Here is a 19620-nt window from a genome sequence, read left to right as displayed (position 1 = left end):
CTGTTTAGACAAAATGGCATATGCAAGCTATGTATTGAAAGAAAACAAAAAAAAAAAAAAAAAAAAAAAAGACACTTGCTAAAATCATTCAAAGTTCAGATTCTGGTTTTCAACAAAAGTACGTCATCTCTCCATTCTTGGATATTGATGGTGGTGATAATCACAGCAATTGTTTCAACAATGTAGTTAGTACTCAGCACGTTTGTCAGGCAGTTCTTTACTCCAAATACCTTATAGCCGAAATACAGGATGAAAAATCAGCCAAATGTATCACTAGGTACCATCCTGTTATACTGCTGTGCATATTGCTCCTTGAGTACACTCTTGGCTAGCATTTTTTAATTTGTGAATTGCTCTGAGCTGAAGTTGTGACTTCATTTTTTGTCCCAGATGTTGCTGGGTAGTTACAAATTTTCTTATTTTGACCCAAATTATTATTTTAATTTGCCGCAGAAGAACTCGATTGCTTAAATATAAGTCAGAAGAACTGAGGTTCAGGTGCATGTATATTTATTGTCTGGGCATAAAATAAAATTGTACTCTTTTGGATGGTGTTGTATTAAGAATAGTATGCATATACATGGCAAGATACTAGTTTCAGAATTACTTCAAATACCAGAACTGAAGAGCTCTTTCGAGCTTTCTAAACTATACTGAACTGTTAATGGAAATGCAGAATCACTGATGATGATGTTTCTTTGCACTCACTTAGTATTAGGTTGCATGACTGATGACAACCAAGGAATACATAAACCCCATTATATGTAATGATACAATCTCTGTAAGGTTACAGGTTTGAAATAAGACACAATAATTCACTCTTTCTGATCCAGATATGAGATAAAACTTTACTTGTAATCATTACTAGAGACATACTCCAGAGTATTAAATCTTGTGAGTGATCAGATGGACCAAAAGCATATGAAAAAATGCAGGAGTAATTTGCTACAAAACCCTACTTCCTTTTTGTTCTAGTTGATGTAGTTCAGTTCTAAGAACAAGACTTGATAATGTACTCACAAATATTCTGTAATATATATGTCATAAAATAAAAGGGAGGCTGAAAAAGTTTTATACTGAAGTACAAAGAGCTTGAAGAAGTTAGAGACCATTTTTTGTTTACACAGAATCATAGAATAGTTAGGGTTGGAAAGGACCTTAAGATCATCTAGTTCCAACCCCCCTGCCATGGGCAGGGACACCTCACACTAAACCATGCCACCCAAGGCTCTGTCCAACCTGCCCATGAACACCGCCAGAGATGGAGCGTATTTATATTAGTCTTCATTTTAGACATATAATCTTAGTATAGTACTACTTGTACTTTACCTTTTCACTGAATAGATACTGGAATAAAGAAAATATGGTTCAGTCATTTTTCTCTCCTTTTTAATTCAGGAACCTTTTTTTACACCTGCTTGTGAAACCTGTGGGGGTGATTACACAGTCACTGATGTGGGAGTAGATAAGGAGTAACCTGAATTTAATTATTGTGTGTAGCCTCTCACCCTCATTGATTTTTCATCATTGCTTCAGTGGATTTTTTTTCTGGTTTACACCAGTGTAAATGTAAATAAGATCAAAATCAGACTCCCAAGATTTACACAGCCTCAAACTTACATAAATTAGGAAATAATAAGATACATTTGCATCTTTATTTTACTTATATTTTTAAGGAAGAATCAAAAGAGTTTACATTGTTTTGGTAGCTATATTTTAAATATGTCATGCTAAATGGATAAATATAGGCCTGTTCACACATGCAGTAGAGTCAACAGTAACACGATCTTGCCTTCACTGAGAACACAGCCTTTACAAGTCTGAGCTAAGCATAGTAAGTGCCATTTTCTGTCAGCATGTCATAGCACTGCTCTAGGGTTTTTTGCCATTTGCCATTTTTGTCTTTTTAGTTCCATTTTAAAAACAATGTAAAAATAAATGTGGTAAAACAAGCAAAGGAGACATATTGAGAGGAGGGTGGAATGAGAGTAGGAATGAAAACTGGAGCAGTGTCTCTGACTATCCTCTCTTTTTGCTCTGCCATTTGGAGTTTGCTACGAAGGCAGCAAAGTTATAGCTCTTTTATACTATTCTGAATAAAAAGCCATGCCGTAAACCTGTGATCCATCCTGCAATGGGTAAAAGGGGATATTTTTTCCATGACTATATTTAATTGTTGTGTGCATCTGTGAGCTCACTTAAACCCCATCTGTATGCTACTTCACAAACACACAACCCAGCCTTCCCTGATCAGAATTAGGTACACATTGGACAACCCAACTTCTATGTGAATTTCAGGAAAGTGCTGAGAAAGCTTTAAATATCCACGTTAGTTAATGTTCTGCTTATCAGCCAGAACTCCTTGTTGTGGCTAATGGTACCTGTTTCTCAGATGCAAAGCTTTTCCTGTTATTTTTTGATGTCTAGCTTCACCAAGGAGGGGACCTTGATTCTTTTGGGTCCTTTTTGTTGTCTCTATTGCCCTCTGAGTAGCTGATATTTTGTCAGTGACAGAGAATCTCTACTCTTTATGGGGTTTGCACTATAAAACTACTGCAGCCCAGTCACATGGCTTCCTTTTCTAAGCCATCTGTCACAGAGGTCTGGAATTTTATGAGAATGTTGGTTGTGCAGACTTAACCCAAGTTTTTTTATTATGAAAAATGTCATCAACTACAATATTTAGCATTTTACTTTACATTGGCCATTAAACTTGATTACTGTAGCTCTGTTTCATTGCTATAGTTACATATCAACTATGAAGCCAAAAAACACTGGGATGATCATAGCAGAGCTATATTGTCGGATCCTGGAGTGTGTACTTGGCACTGATATAGTTAATATCTTGGATTTTTGTAACTAAGGTTTATTAATGCTGGTATAAAAATGTATTTGATATTATACAGATGGCATAAGATGTTGTGGTTACTAAGTTATTATCCAGGATAAGCTGCACTGTCAAATTCAGGGCTTAAAACTATCACAGGAGATTAAACTATTTACTAAAAAGGGGCAGAAAGACATAACCAAAGCGTCTTAGTATGAACATATTAGAAGTGTGTTTACTTCCCATAAATATAATAAAACATCTCTCTCTTTAAGCTGTATGATTGAAAATGTGAACTTTGCTATGCAGGAGAAGCAAACAAGAGATGCCTGAGTTTCTGAATGGGGGACAAGCAGATGGCTTGGTAGTGCTTTAGTCTAGGTAGGCATCTGTCTTAGACCCATGGATATAAAATGGAGTCAAGCTGTCTGGGTAAGGAGAGATCATTGGGCCCTAAATTTTCATTTCCTACCAACATTTCCTTTCTGATTAAAAAGATTTCATCAGGCACATTTTACCTTTAAATGAGTCACCACTGGTAGTGAAGACAAGGCTGCATGAAGAAAGCTTGTATTTTTAGTCCAACCAGGGTGACCATGTCACGCTTTCAGCGCAGGGATTCCCAACAATAATTCCCAGTTTCACCACAACTGTTTTTAAGATCTTCAAGCAAGGTGAAGTTCCACTGCCCTATCTTTAGCTATTAAATGGTTGACTAATCACCAAGCTCCAACAACTGTTCATGCGGAAAAAAAAGAGAAAGGGACCCTTTGGGCCAGTGTCTAATCTCTTCCTAAGGAAGAGGTCTAATAATGATGGGAAAACTTGTGTCCTGGACATACATGTCTCCTTTCCATTTCCAACAGAGAGTCTAAGTGTCTGACTTATGCTAGTGGTTTACTTTTACATTACTCAAGGTAGAAAGTCTCAATCTGGATTTATACGACTGTCTCCTCCAGTTAAGCAGCACTTAACATACTTAGCCCCAAATTTTCAAGTTGTATTGAGCTTTGTGATGATGCAAATAAAAAATAGTAGTGATGACAATAACAAAAAGACACATAGCAGTGTTAATTACAGCATTTTACATTGTGGATCTATGACATTATCTCTACAGTCTTCATGTTTTCCATCTTATTCAGGGCAACACACAGAACTAGTCTACCAAGTGCTCCTCCAGAAGCCACCTCTTTCACCTCTTCCCGTACTCAACTTCAGTGATTATTGTCAATAGCAAGGACTAGTCTTATGCTCTACACACAGTATGTCAATATGAAATTTTGGTAGCTTGCATTAGTAAGTTGCACTTCCAGGAGCTCTTCATCATTCCAAGAAGAGGAGTTTACAGTTTTTTTGTGTGGTCAGACAGGGTGAGGCAGACCAATGAGCTTTCTTTCCATTGTTCTTCTTGTGCAGCTAAGCAGGAGCTCCTCTGAGAGCTCCCAGAGTGGAAAGAGCAGTTGAGTCTCTACCTTAACTGCACACACCCTTGCAATCAAAGGCTGCTTTTTGATGTACTTCGCAGGGAGTAAAGGCTTTGGTAATTCGTGCTTAAGATCACCATCAGGAAGAACCTCCTAAAGATCATTTTATAGCTCCCAGTCTAGTGGTCTCAGTACAGACCCGTGCCTTAGTGGCCTAGGAAAAATATGATTAAAGTATTATGTTATTTTGAGTGATGTACAAAACCTAGTGAAATTTTTTCCTACTGTTCTACTTTTAGGCATGTTTCTTTCCCCCTCCTTCTCTCCCCCATGCTGCAGATGTTGTAATGTTTCTGTGGTGTGGGGGGAAGGGAGGATACATAATAGTATTGCTGTTGGTGACCTAAACAATGCATTAATGCTTTTAACTGTGAATTGGGGTCATAGTTCTCTGTAAGAGTGAAAAGATCAAGAAGATTTAAAGCTAAACTTTTTTTAAATAAAACTAGATTTAGGGTGTATAGGTTATGGTTAAGAGGCATCTTATTTAAATTCTACTTACTATGTTTAAGCTGAGATGCAGGGATATCATTACCGAAGCTACGCTTAAGTCTGCCTAAGAGTTGAACATTAACTGATATAAATCGAAAAGCTGGTTTTAGATTCAGATAAATTTAAATAAAAGCGTACATTTATATTTATCCTTTAAAAGCACCACATGGTTATGTTGCAGCTTCACCATGTCCGTATCTGAACATGTCTCTGTTTCCTGTTGCATGTCAGGGAGCTGAGATAGAAGTGGATGAAAATGGCACTCTGGATTTGAGTATGAAAAAGAACCGAAGCCAAGACAAAGTTATGCCTCTCACTTCTTCCAACACAGTGCTTCCCACTCCTTCCTCTTCTCCTTTCAAAACAAGCAGCATTCTGGTAAATGCAGCCTTCTACCAGGCTCTTTGTGAACAGGAAGGCTGGGATACACCAATCAACTACAGCAAGACCCATGGCAGGAAAGAAGAAGAAAAAGAGGTATTTTTATCTGTTTCTGGATGACTTTTTCCCTTGGATGAGTGGCCATATGATGGTCTTTGGGATGACCAGTCTAGTGCATTTTAAAGGGAATTAATTTCTACAGGTAGAAGTTTGTGAACATTGAGCTGGCTTTAAATCCATCTTGGACGTTACATAAAAAATCACTACTCACTTTGAAAAAACTTGCTCTCAGAGCCTACTTGTTAATGTTTATTAGTCTCTAAGACCAGGAAATCAAAAGTATCCATCAACAGAAACTGATAAGATATTTTTTTTCCTGATGGCTGTTTTGTCGCACACACACCCAAATGGCCTAGGGAAAAAAGAAAAAAAAAAAAAAAGGAAAAAAAAAAGAAAAAAGAAGAAAAACCAAACCAAAAACTGAAGAAAACCCAAACCAAGGCAGCTTTTTACATGCTGAAACAAAAAGTAATTTTACCACATCAACTCTTTCTAATTGTAGATAAGTTATTATCTAAGTATTTAAACACATGCTTAGAACCATGCCTACAATATTATTTCAGTGGAAAACTTATTATTTTACATGTAACATACATCAAGAAATCTCTGAGAGTGAGTCTTGGAATTCACTAGTGAGTCCAGCGGTCCAGAAAACAGTCTGAAAGCACAAATTCAGAAATTCAAAATAGTTACGAATTTCTGAAGCTCTTGATTATAAAAAAATAGCACAAGAGGATATGTACATATTTTCCACCAGTTGAGATATTTTGTATCTGATAAGCAAACAACACAGAAAACTAGATGAGTATGTAAGGTGTCTTCCCTTTTCAACCTATCCTAGGAAATGTAAAAGCCCAAATTTGAAAATGCTGTTGCAGGAACAAAGAAGAGTAACTAAAATTTCAGCAAATACATTTATTTAGCAATTTTCCAACTTTAAGGTCTAATCTTCTAGACTGCTACTTTGAACTTGATAGTTGTTCTGGTTTTGGTTTTGTTTCTGTTTTGTTCTTTCATGTTTGTTTATCCTATCTTGGCAACAAGGCAGCATAGTCTCCTTTTGTCTTTCTTATTCCTCTGCTTTGCTGGTGAGTTTGCGTCAATTTTTTTCTGTTGAGCCTGGCTGTCAGAATATCGATTACTTGCGTTTTTCTTAAATCAAGAAGGGACCACCAGCACCTTTAAGAGCTAATTAGATAAAATCTTGTTGTAATTAATATAGACAAGCCTAAGAGATACCTTTCTGAAACAGACTAAAAAATGTCTGAAATGGGAGATTTTATGCAGTTTCAAATACTTTTTCTCCCTATTTGGTTTTATATATCAAATAATAGCCTTTTTACATTATGTTTATTACAAAATGATCTTTTGTTCAAAACCAACACTTCAAGAAAACATAGACAGGGGTTAACTTATTTAGGGCTGAGGTTAGGGGATCCAGGCCACCAATTCAAAAAATACCTGGAAATAAAAGATAATTCAGTTGTGTGAAGAAAAACATCTGGCAGCACTGCTGACACATCTGTCATAATGTGACTTCTGAAACAGCTTGCTCCACAGAGTATCATTTCTTGGAGTCTGAGTTGTCTTGAAGAGCCCTTTGCAGTCACCTCTGTGGGCTGATGATTCTCCTTACCTCATCAATGAGACCATGATCCCTGCATCAGGGTTGTGGCTTGAGTTTAACACAAGGAAGTAAGCTGAGGGCCCATGCTCTTCCCCAGTCATGCAACATATTGAGCAAGCACATCCGTCTTTGAGAGAATGCCTTGCTGCAGGGGATAAATCGGTGTCACAGACTTGGCAGGGGAGCTGTCTTGCTACTCCTCCTTCCTGCTGCCACTGCAGCTCAATGAAAGAGCTGTGGCAGGAGCACGTCCACATTCCCTCCAGTCCCTGCTTGACTTTCAGAAGGCTGTAACGGGTGGCTGGCTGTTTCCCTGCCCCTTACTGGTACAGGGGGCTGGAGGCATCGGCAAGCTACCTGACAGGACATAAAGGTCTGTGTTCAGGCAATCTTGCCCCTTGCTTTGACACTCAGTGCTTTGACACTCTGCAGTTCATCCCTAATAGATGATCTGGCCCCAAACCTTTTTTGTGAGATTTTGCCATCCTGGGGAGTGTTGACATGTCCAATGATCTCAGGGCCAGAGGCTCTGTTTTCAAAACTGAAGACTGGCAGTTATAGTCGTGCAAAGAAAATGACTGATTATATCTATTTCTGATTCATTGTTATCTGCTTCATATGCACAACAGTTGCTTAATTTTGGTAGTAATTTCCAGAAAATATTGTCTCTCTCTCTCTCAGAAAAATAGCCTGTCCAGATGCCCCTTAGAAAAAAAAAATAAATCTGAATTTGGAGAAAGCTCAAAATCTCTCCAAAAGGAAAGCGCCGAGAAATAACTAGAGCTGTCAGTTAGTTCAACTGTCAGTTCTCCAAAGATTTCAGGGCTTAAAAATGTTAAAAGTGCCAGATGCTATTATCTGTTATTCATGTTACCATTATGTTCTGGTCTTTGCTGAAATCAATATAAACTTCCATCTGTACATTAATGGAGTTTCATTGCTTTCTTTCTTTCTGTAGTGTGCATGCATGAATACACACATGCTTTTTGCAGAAGATAGTTGTTTTGGACCAATTGGGCTGGTTCTGATTTTTATTTAAGTCTGTAATTCTTCAGAATTTTAATGCCATTAAATTTTAAATCCATTCGAATGGGAAAGGAAAAATTCTACATATGGTTGGACTTGACTAGCTGTGATGATCATCATCTAATAGACCAAAAGGTGGGAAGTGCTAAAGGTGTTTTTCCAAAACATTATCTCTCCCTCTAAAGTTAAATTCCTAGAGAAGCACACAAACCAAGACATGAAGCTCTACATTCAGTCTTAAGTGTAGAGGACAAAAAAATATTTAGTCTTTAGGTCCAACCTACTCCTTTCAGGCAAATGCAACTGCTTTTGGGCCACGTATACTGATGCAAGTTTGTAGAAAGGCACAGCTTAATTATTCCTTTGCCTACATTCCCTTTGCACTGTCTTCCTTTTGCAGCTTTCTCACATCTGAAGATTTCATACTGCTTGAATAATTCCAAGAGTTGCACAAGTTACTAACTCAGTGCTGAAGAAATCACCTGTTTAAATGTCTGTATGTCTCCCTCATTCCTAGGAAATATACTAAGGGATGTCAACTAGGAAACAAACTGTTTTCCCACTTTGTTGGTTACTAGATTCTTTCTTTTTTGAAAGAGCAGTTAATATGAAATTGTAGCTGTTTGTGTATGTATGTGTGTATAACTATTGATTAAAAAAAAAAAACCAAATTTTAATAAGTCAATTCAGGAAGTTTACAATTAAAATTTGAAAACAACAACAAAAAAAAGAATTATTTCAAAGATAGAAAATGAAAATACTGCAATTCTAAGCCCTCTACTATCAGTTATACCGGTGGCTGTAAATACACTCATGTCAAACTTCATCTCACAATCTTATTTTTGTTAAGTGATTCAGTGAAACATTATTAAATGAAGCTGTGAACTGCAATACTGTAGCATTGTTGCTGTCATTGATATAAGTAATTCTCAACCAGTGTTCTCTGTGCGGCGACTGTCAGAGAGTGACATGATAAATATCTCACACACACACACAAAAGTTTCCAGTCCATCACTAGCAAAAGATCAAGAGATATCTTTCATTTGAGCACATATATATGAAACTATTAATATACCTTGCAGCACAAAAAGGGATGGCTACCCTTGTTTGCTGCAGGTGCATCCTGAAGTACATCACACATCTTGGGATCCCAGTGGAGAGCCAGAGTGGTCTTTTCACCACCCTCTGTTCCAGGTTCCTCTCAGCTGTACCATTGACAAGAAATGGAAGAGGCTGATGAGTGCCTGGTTTTGATACGTAGTTAGCGCCCAGGCAAGACATGCACTAAATTTTTTAGAGACACAGCACTGGTCCTCCATTCAGCAATACAGATATAGCCTGACAGAGTAGCTGTTAGAGAGGAAACTGAGAAGCCAGACTTCTTCAACCTCCGTTCTACTTGGTGTAAACCATTTTACCTGTGGGTTTTTGGTTTTTTTTTTTGAAGTTATTTTGACTTCTGATCACTGGCAACAGAGGGTTACTATTTGTGTTTCTTTTTGGCACTTTAGATTTTACAATGACTTACACTGCTGCTGATTGCTCTAGGACCCTGCAATTTATGTGTATAGAAAAAAGGTTTGTCTGAACTTGTGGACAGAGAATCAGGAACTCAAATCCCCGTTCTGTGGATTCCAGTGGCAAAAACAACCCCTCATGCCACTGGAACCAGGATTTAACTCAGTGCTGGAAAAAAGCCTCTGATGTATCTTGAGCGAGACTGACACTCATTTTTTTCACTTTTGGATTTTAGCATTTTAGTTTCCATGTTTGGAGGACTTTCAACTCTATTATTTCTGTATTAACATTTTAGCACCATCTTTCATTGCTTTTAATTTTCTGTATTACTCTTATCTGATATTTTCCTTTACAAATAAAATTCTAAGAGCCTGAAATAGATCAAGGCTTTTTCATTTAAATTAATTAATTGATAATCTCTATAAAAGTGTGCTTAGAAAAGCTGTATATACGTATTTTTTATTTCCATATTTGTAGCAGATTAGATTATTCTGAAACAAAATAACCCCACAAATGTGGTTGCACACATGTAACAATAATATAGCACAGTATCTATATGCATGTGTAGCGTGAGTTTCAAAAGACAGTAGGTAGCCAGTACCAGAAAACAGAAGGAAGTCATATTGAGGATCCAGTCTCCAAATAGGCAAAGATGAGCTGCCAGAATTGAGGACCATATGGAAGCTTTATCAGAAGAAACACCCCTGCAGAGCTTACAAGTCCCGTTAGGCAGAATCTCCATTTTCAGTCCAGATTCTCCTCAGCCCTCTGCTCTGCATTAACAGCTCTGCAGACATCCCTGACCCTCTGTCCTGGCATGTTCATCAGCTGCACAAGCTTAGAGCATCTATGGCACCAGCCCTGTGAGTTTAGCAGGAGCTGGGAGCTTCTCCTTTCAACCACTGGCAGCAGTTTCTGCTCCTACAGACAGCAATCTCTGGGTGATACCTACGTGAGTACTGGAACAGAGTCACAAAACCAACATGAAGTCCCAGAAGGGATTGAGATTCGATAATTGACGCTATGTGCTTTGGAGAATTCTCGAATGACACAATATCCACAGAGCATTCCTCCAGAAAGGAAATACTTACATTTTATAAAAATAATAATAATAAATTCTCAAAACAGTATAAACCAAGCTATTTCTGAGCAATCAAAGCAGATTTTTTGGAAAGCAAAAATGAATTTCCTTTCAGGACTCCAAATTTCCAAACTCCTTCTTGAAGGATTGAATGTTCATGGTCCATACCATCCATCAAACAGCACTGTATCAGTGATGATTTTAATCTATGAACAGCAGAAATCAAGAATTATCCTTAGCAGTCTGTTACTAAGAAAATTCCAAAGCAATTTGTTATCACTTTTATTTTAACAAGAATCTGCTCTTCAAATAAGATAAGTCATTCCAATCTACAGACATGAAAAACTTTGTATTTACATATGTTTACATAAAATAGGGGAGTTTAATGCTTGCAATTTTCTAATTCACAGTACAATAGGACTCACTTCAACTGTAAACAAAACTTAGTGATGTACTTACACAGAAAAAAACAAGAGCATACTTGCCAAAGTGTGTTTTGGCTGTATATATTCAACAACAACTTCTATTTTCTCTGTGTATTTTTCGTTCACCTTTATCACCATTTTATAAATCTAAATAAAATTTTGCCTATGTATGACTTACTCCATCAACTGCCTTTAAAAATACTTGCACAACATTTTTAAAAGTCTACCAATGAGAAACTGAAACTATGAGGTACTAAACTTCATTTCTTAAGGCTTTTTTCTTATTAATATTTTCCAAGAGGTTCTCTTCTTGTCACAGTAAGTTATTTGTTGAATATTTGGGAGGCTTTGAAGAAAGAAACTTTTTGTCACATTCTCATCTAAATATTTCAGAAAGATCCAGTGAGCTCTCCAGAAAACATGGAGGAAAAGAAGTATCCAGGAGATGTCTCCATGCCAAGTCCTAAACCCAAGCTCCATTCAAGAGATCTCAAAAAGGAACTCATCACGTGAGTCACAAAAAATGCCATGTTTTCCTCTGCCCTGGTAAAGGCCGACTACGTTTTTTTTTTTTTTTGAGTGGTGGTTTTGAGTAGGCTTGCAGGAGCTGAACAGGGAGACATGCATGATTATTCGCTATTGGGGTATGTAACTGTCCCAGGGTTTTCCAAACTGTAGGCAATCTATGTTTAAGTCACACAATCACAGAATCCCAAGGGTTTTAAGGGACCTCAAAAGATCATCTAATCCTTTATCTGCTACTTTCAAAGCTGAGTTAGTTATTCTGTCATGCCTAAAATCCAGTGGATGCACAAATTTACACTCCGAGACAATAGGCTAATACTTTCTTTTCCTAAGTACAGAGACTCACTTGCTCTGTTTTAAATTCCAAAACTTTACTATCTAAAATTGCAAAGAAATTCCATTAAATTTTTCTGCATGCAGCAGCTTGTTTCAGTTTAGAATTTGTCAGTAAAATTTTCCCAGCAAGCTCCTAACACCAGTCATTTTTTAAACTCTCATCTAGACTCTTCACAAAACCCCCTTGGATTCACATCAGTACCATTTTGATATCAATATGGTGTTTTCACTCTAATAGTCATCTACAGCTTAGTAATCATTTATGACACTATTTTTTTTATTCCAGCCCACAGTAGGTCTTTCTAGACAAGTGCACTCAGTATCCCTTAGTGATGACAGTCCATAACATATCACTGCAGACTCACCCATAAATAAATGTGCAGCATCCCATCACCTTGTGGCACTAAAGCAGTTAGATCTGCCTCTGTCTCTAGAATTTACATTTCCTTATGCAAGCTGCTGTGGAGAGAGATTCTTGCCCCTCATGCCAGGCAGTCTACATGTTGTCTACTCACCGGATTGTATCTGTAATTGTAGTTCACAATCTAAATTGCCACAGGTCAGGTTTGTTTTGCCCCTTCTAAATCAAATGCATACAAAAATCACTGTGAGTATTTTTTTGTTGAAGATTAAGGCTTTTCTTTTGTAATAGTTATTCCTCTGTGATATTGACCTATTTTGAGATGTCTGTAAAATACTTTTCTACTCTCTTAAATAACAATACTAGGGGCAATGGTCAGCTTACAGTGGTTTTACTGTATTTTTTTAAACAGTGATTAGAAATAGGTGTCTAAAATTAAAATTAAATAAGAAATAGTTTTAATTTATTAGAAAAATCTATAGATAATATAGGGATCATACCACATTTCTATGGTCCCATTGAGCTCAGAACTTGTACAGAACAATTCAATACAGTTGGCTCCATCATGAGGAAGTTTTTAAAATGACATAAACACTTTCCTAGGAAAGCTTTCTGACGTGGTTAGCTTAGCTGCAGTGAACTATTGTGTGAATAAGATTTCCTAGCATGTGCTTTTCAGCTTTTCAAGTTAATTCTCTTGCCCATAGCTGCATTGCTCATATTGAAATGGGCTGTGAAAATGAGGCTGTTTCTTAAGGGTTTTTAACAGATTTGAAAAACTTCCTAACACTCTACCAGCTCAGAGAAAATAGCCAGGTGGGGATCTCAGTACTCCTTATTCATTGGTATGAAGCGCTAGCTGTAAGTATTTGTACAGCTTCTGCTTGTCCTTTTTATCCAAGTGCCATCCAAATGAAAGAAACACAGCTCTTTATAAAGTGACTCTGCAGGGTTGATGTTTTAGAATATTGTAGGAGGGTATAATTAATTCACTTCCCTCTCTCCCTCCATGCACAAATTGCATTTCTTGGTATCTTTGCCCTCTTGCAGAGAACTGTGTCTAAGTTTGATAAAAGAGCTCAGTGCTATGACTGAAGAAGGGCTGAGTCAAAACAGAAGCTATAACATCTTCTTCAAGTCAAACATATTTCCATCTCTTGAAAAAAAAAGTGTGATATAATAATATATAAGTGAGCCTATCTGTCCTGCTAAATGTATATCACTTATCACTTCTCAGTTCAGATGAGAAATACCTTGGGAAACTTTTGCTCGCATTCTGTAATTCAGCTATATGAGCTTGATGTTGTCATGGTTTAACCCCAGCTGTCAACTAAGTACCACTCAGCCACTCACTCACTCCCCTCTCACCCCATTCAGAATGGGGAGGAGAATTGGAAAAGGTAAAAAAAGTGTGTTGGGATAAGAACAGTTAAATAATTGAAATAAAATATAACAACAACAATAATAATAGCAATAATAGTAATAAAAGGAAATATATAAAGAGAGGGATAAAACAAATAACAAAAAACACAAAACAAAACAAGAAAAACAAAACCAAAAGCACTCAAGTGCTGCACAGTACAATTGCTCACCACACTGACCGATACCCAGCCTGACCTGAGCAGCAGTCAGTCCCTTCCAGGTAACTCCACCAGTTTATACACCAAGCATGACATGTTGTGATATGGAATACCCCTTTGGCTAGTTCAGGTCAGGTGTCCTGGTTCTACTCCTTCCCAATATCAATGTGCTATTAACATCCATAATACAGCACTGCACCAGCCACTAGGAAGAAAATTAACTCTAACCCAGCTGAAACCAGGACAGATGTGTTTTCGGTTCTGCAACCGTAACACAAAATTTCTCACTTATGTCAGCAGATAAATATTGGATGTGTTTATAAAGAAGGTGCTTTATTTTAGTCAGAACTCAAGGGAATTATTTTGGATATTACTTTTCTCTGGCTTGTGTTATAGGGAGTTCAGCCCTAATGTTTATAAATTATTGTCAAAATTTGGTACCAGTAATGAAACTGTCCTTTTAAGAACCCAATTAGTAACCCAAAACATTTATGCAAAGAATGGTGGTTTCACATTACATAGATGAAAAAAAAACAAACATTTTGACTCACTTGTATAGTGGAAATAGGAATTTTTTTTCCATCTATGCTTAAAGTGATAATTGAAAACTAGAAGTGTCATGTAAGTTTTACTAGTTTTCTGCAGTGTCATGACAGTCTTAAGATATGTAAAGCTGAACATGATTGCCCTAAGGATCATTACATCATTCACTGCAGCATAGGATGAGCTATGTGGTGTCTTACATATGTTCTAATTTCTAATTGCATCTTCTTTGCATAGTTGTCCAACTCCAGGATGTGATGGTAGCGGTCATGTAACAGGAAACTATGCCTCACACCGCAGGTAAGAAACAACAGGAAGCCTAAAACAGGAAATAGAGCTACTTTCAGCTATTGTCATCTTTGAATATTTTTATACTACCCATGGATGAATATTCAAAAGTAATTTGCAGAAAATAATCCTTACAGAAATGTGTCTGGTTTTCCTGGTTTTGTAATATTTTCTGAAGGTCTGGACTCAACTGACTGATGGAGTTAAGCAGCATATGCTTCTTGCTGTAGCTTCATTTCTCAGTTAGGAACTATAGATAAGTCACTTAGTAAAGTCTGCATTTTCCTAACTGTACAAACGTTCTCTGTACAGATGCTGGTACATGAGATTTTAAATGAAGTTTCTGCAGATATCTTTATGAATGGCTTTGTTTCTGCAGATATCTCTATGAAAAGCTTTGAAATTCATAGATCTGCTCAAATAATCTGTGAATGTTAAATATTTTCCTCAGAATAGGCAACTGTCAACCCAGGGGTTGAAATAATAATTTCCTGTCTTTCCCTTTGGGAGCAGGTTGGAAGTAGTTGATGCTTTTTCCGAGCCACATGGACCAGGTGCCTCACCTGCCCTTCATGTAGACAACAGAAAGGCAGGAGTCTATGTCCCACTGCTTTCCCATGCAAAACTTTACAGGGGCTTATTAACCTTTGGCCCTAACCATGTATCTTTCCAGTAATTTAAGAACTACAGCCTGATATTGTCTGCTCTTCTTTTGCCAAGAGTGATTATTTGAGGATTTCTTTTTTCCCATTTTAAGTCAGAGATTGTCTGGATGTTGCTGTTTGAGGAAAAAAAAAGGTTCTGTTTTAGTAAAATATCTTACATCGGGTTTTTTTCAGTGTTTCTGGATGCCCATTAGCTGACAAGACATTAAAATCCCTTATGGCTGCTAACTCGCAGGAGCTTAAGTAAGTGTTGATAATAGCACAGATGTTATTGTAATTTATCTTCGATCAACATGTCCCAACGTTAATGCAGTTGTTCATTTTAATTGCTCTGAGCTACATCCAACCTTTGTCTGAAACTTGAAATAGTTTGAAAGCTTCTGAGGGAAAAAGAGTTTACTCTTCTCCATTTCTCTTTTTCATTTATGTAAAGCTTCATTTTCATGAATAAACCAGGACCTGGGGAAAAAAATTTAGGCTCTAGGAGAGCTGCTGTTCTATACTATTTCTGAATCAGAGAGAAATAGAAAATACCTAATGTGGGAGACTGATCTGGCAAATAACTCAGTCTGATCCAGTTAGAATAAACTCAGAATTCTTTAGTTAGAATAAATCTAGTTAGAATAAGTCTAAAAATGAGACAACTCCTGCAAATCATTTTTTATCATTCATTACCATATACTATGAGTTTAATGTCACTGAAGCAGACATCAAGTCGTATGATTTTGTGCTGGCATAATTCTCACCATGAAATGTCACTTACAAAAGGACTGTGCAGGCTCTGCTATATAGACAGATGTATAGGGACATATGAATATTTCAAAAATCTGTAGTCAAGAGAGGCACTGGCAACCAGTCATCTAGTTATTGAATTGGCTTTGTCAATAAGGATGTGGGGAAGAGGAAAGGATAATTAGAGTTCTTTCATAGCTTTCCCTCTGCAACTTGTAAATTGGATCACATAATAGATGGCTTGGAAAAACTCATGAATACATGTAAAAAGGGGAGAATCCTGTGACTGTCCTTTATGTCCTTTAGGTTCATCCTTAGACCAGATAGAAGAAAATAAACTTTGATCATGGCACTATTAAGCAGTTCTGATGGTATTAATAGCAGAAGCGACTACATTTACCTTTGACTCAGTGTTTAGCTTCCCCAGATCATCTGTTAGTGGGCTTATTCCCTAGTCTGTCAACTCGAATTATAAACAAAATGCTGAATTGATGGTAGCTACAGAATTGAACCTACTGGAGATGCAGCAAAATGGCAAAGAAAGGCCATTTGTACGGGCAACTGTTCAAAGCAGTTCCCAAAGCCAGTAGGTAAACTGACACATTGGCACAGTGCTTCAGTTTTTCCATTGCTGAGTCTCAAAGGTATAAAATTCAGGTTTAGCTTGTTTTAAAAGGAGCAGCACAAAAAGCAAGGAACTGACTTGCAAAAATGCTGACAAATTTGAAATCGTTTGCTGAGTCATATATATTTGTCCCTGCTTTTGTTGGCTTTCTGCCATACATAGACACTCACACAAATATTTTGAATAGTTGCTCTTCATGCAGGCCCCCCCCCATATTCATGTGTGAACAAGGAAATTTGCATACCAATATGGTTATTTTTCCACTAAAGCTTCTAGAGTTTTGGTCATGCCATAAGGAAAGAGGAGCAACAGCATATGACTTAAATGACAAACTGCACACTGTACGACATGTATAATAAGTGAGTTGTGAAAGGCAAAGTCAAAGTTCATGGACATTTCACAGACAGAAATATGTTGCATAACGCACTTAGCATTTAATTTCAATTAACTAGAAAAAGAGCAAAAATCAAAATCTGTTCACAGACAATTCGCAAAAAGAAAAAGGGCTAAATAAAATTATTTTCTACGAGCATACCACCTTATTTCAGCTCCTGCAAACATAGTTCAGGTGAAATTTTAAACAAAACTCTGCTTCTGATAAACATTGCCTAAATGGAATCTTATGCTAAAAACTGCAATCGTGCTTGCACTGGTATGCTATATGATATCAATAGTTAATTTTACTATTGCTATGTGAGAAGAGGGCATAAATGCTCATAGAATCAGGCCATGAAAATACTCCCATGTAGTTAGGCAGGAATATGAAAAAGCTGTGTATTTTTTCCAAATGTTATTCATATTTAATTTGCCAGAATCAAGATATGATTTTGGCATTAATTATGAAACTCTAAGCCAGCAAAGATACAAGGCTTCCATGTGATCTACAGTTTGGAAATAAGGAAGATCTGTTCAGAAAGCGAGCCTTTGACTCAGATTCAAAAAATATTTTATCTGAGGATTCTTACTGCACAGAGCAATCTAAAGTGGTCAAATTAAACCACACCAAAATTGATGACAACTCAGATTTTATAGCTGTAAAGGATAATTATGATTGATTATCCTATTTCATCAAAGAGCTTGCTTATTGAGCCTTAAAGAATTTTAAAAGTATGCTTTAGAAAAATATTTACCTGCTGTTCAGAAAATTTGAAGAATAAGTAGTCAGTCCTATCCTTAGACATGTTTGTTGCACTGTCTATTTCTTAGGAGAGATCTAGCAGTTCTTCTCAATAGGTTTCACACAACATATAGATACTGATGCATATTGCCTAGGCAGCATGACATATTTCATTCAGTAGTTTTCTTAGCTGACCCCTATGGTCAGTTGGCTTAACCACAGTTAACTACAACCATCCCTGTGATCTTTCTAGGCACTAAAAATACCAGAAAGGCTCCTAGATCTGCAGTATAGTATACCAATTTTACATGCAATTGTAGTTCATCTATTTAAAGACAAAGCAACCCTCTTAGAGAAAGGAACAAAATTGCATGTACACGATGCACAGTTACTAGAATTTCTTTGTGAAATAACTGAGAGACTTGTTTCTGGAAAAAAAAACCTTGATGAATTGTAAAAGAATCTGTAACCTACATCCACTTGCGAGTTTAGCTGGAGCTCCTGAGGCCTCTGGTCCTCCAGTGTGAATCTGATTTTCTTGGCTCTGCACAGGAATCCATAACAGGGGATGACTCCCTAAGCTGCGGCACTAGTCCAAACTCATCATTCAGTTAAAAGCCGATGAAGATTCACAGTATTACTAACTATAAGACAATACTTTGTTTGTTGGTGTATCTTGTATTGTGGAATTTCACAGTCCATACAAAGATATAACCAATATTATGAAAACCCAACTCAGTGGTCAAGCTTAGCAGTCTTGCTAGTGAAGCTTCTTGTTAATTTGTCAATAGCCCACCTGAAATATCGTCTTAGAATTTCATCAGTATAGATAAAATCTCAGCCTCAAATCTTTTTAATGACCTCAAGAATACCTTGGACCCTAATCTGGTTGTGAAATCTATGTGGTGCCAGAAGTGATAAATACAGATGGGGATATTTAAATTTAGTTCAGTGTCTTTTTTGAGTCCGTAACACTCTGATTCTCCCACAAAGAGCTCTTACTGAATTAAAGTCCATGTCTAGTCTATGCAGACAACTCTTCCATCTGTGATCATCTGATAAAACATGTAGCCAAAATTAATACCCATAGTATTTGGCAGATATTCTGGATTTGCTTGTGAGCATTCTCACTCTCCAGACATCTGCCCTTGTTGCCTGCTCCACATGACATTGTGCCCAGTCCTTGTCCCACACTTAGGTCAACATTAAGCTCTACACAGCATATCTGGCACTCTGCAACCCACACCTCTACCTTTGCTGTCAGTGTGAGGCATGTCATTCTGCCAAAATATTTTGTTCAGAAAATGTCACCATGAAATGTTTTGACATTATGTTTAGGAAAAAAAACAGTCTCCTTTTTCTTCAGTTGAAATTATTTGCTGAATTCTACTTGAATTGGTGAATAAATTTGGTCATGTCCAAAAGAAATCACATTTTTGACAAATTAATTGTTCACAGAAAAATAGTTTTAAATATTCTGTGAAGAGATACACCTGCACACTCAGATGTGTTATTACAATTCTATTTGTAGGTGTTTCCCATGGCAGTCTACCAACGACTAGATTAAATCACCCATCAGGAAAGATACAGTAACAACTGAGACCCTTAAAGAGTATTGAACAATGCAAGTTTCCTCGATGGTTCAGTACAAGATTATTTGCCACAACTTTCTGTAATTCTGATACTCTGTAAAAAGCATAGCATTCAGAAGGCCCCTAGGGATACTTAAAATAAGAAGTTTGTGCTGTATAATACAAAAACATAGAAATGGCTGGCATGATTTTTAAAGGTAGATTTTTTTTTTTTTGTGCTGATTTGTGTGCTGAGGCGTGTTTCTCTTCTCTTAAAAACAAGCAAACAAACCAACCAACAAACAAAATTGAAACCAAACCACAAGACAAAACCAAAAAAACCCACAAAAAATAGA

The 19620-nt window shown here is 37.0% G+C and overlaps 1 protein-coding gene across 1 annotated transcript in view; it reads left to right on the top strand.

Moving 5' to 3' along the window:
• The window catches only part of ST18 (ST18 C2H2C-type zinc finger transcription factor), a 76379-nt gene that overhangs the window by 45114 nt on the left and 11645 nt on the right, over window positions 1-19620 (top strand). Inside the window, exons 11-14 of the mRNA XM_065669361.1 lie at window positions 5035-5280; window positions 11315-11430; window positions 14504-14566; window positions 15394-15462. Coding sequence (XP_065525433.1) covers window positions 5035-5280; window positions 11315-11430; window positions 14504-14566; window positions 15394-15462 — 494 coding nt within the window. The remainder of the gene's footprint in view (window positions 1-5034; window positions 5281-11314; window positions 11431-14503; window positions 14567-15393; window positions 15463-19620) is intronic.

Source organism: Lathamus discolor, chromosome 2, assembly GCF_037157495.1.
Source record: "Lathamus discolor isolate bLatDis1 chromosome 2, bLatDis1.hap1, whole genome shotgun sequence".
In the NCBI taxonomy this organism is placed as follows: Eukaryota; Metazoa; Chordata; class Aves; order Psittaciformes; family Psittacidae; genus Lathamus; species Lathamus discolor.
This window is presented reverse-complemented; position numbering and strand designations above follow the sequence as displayed.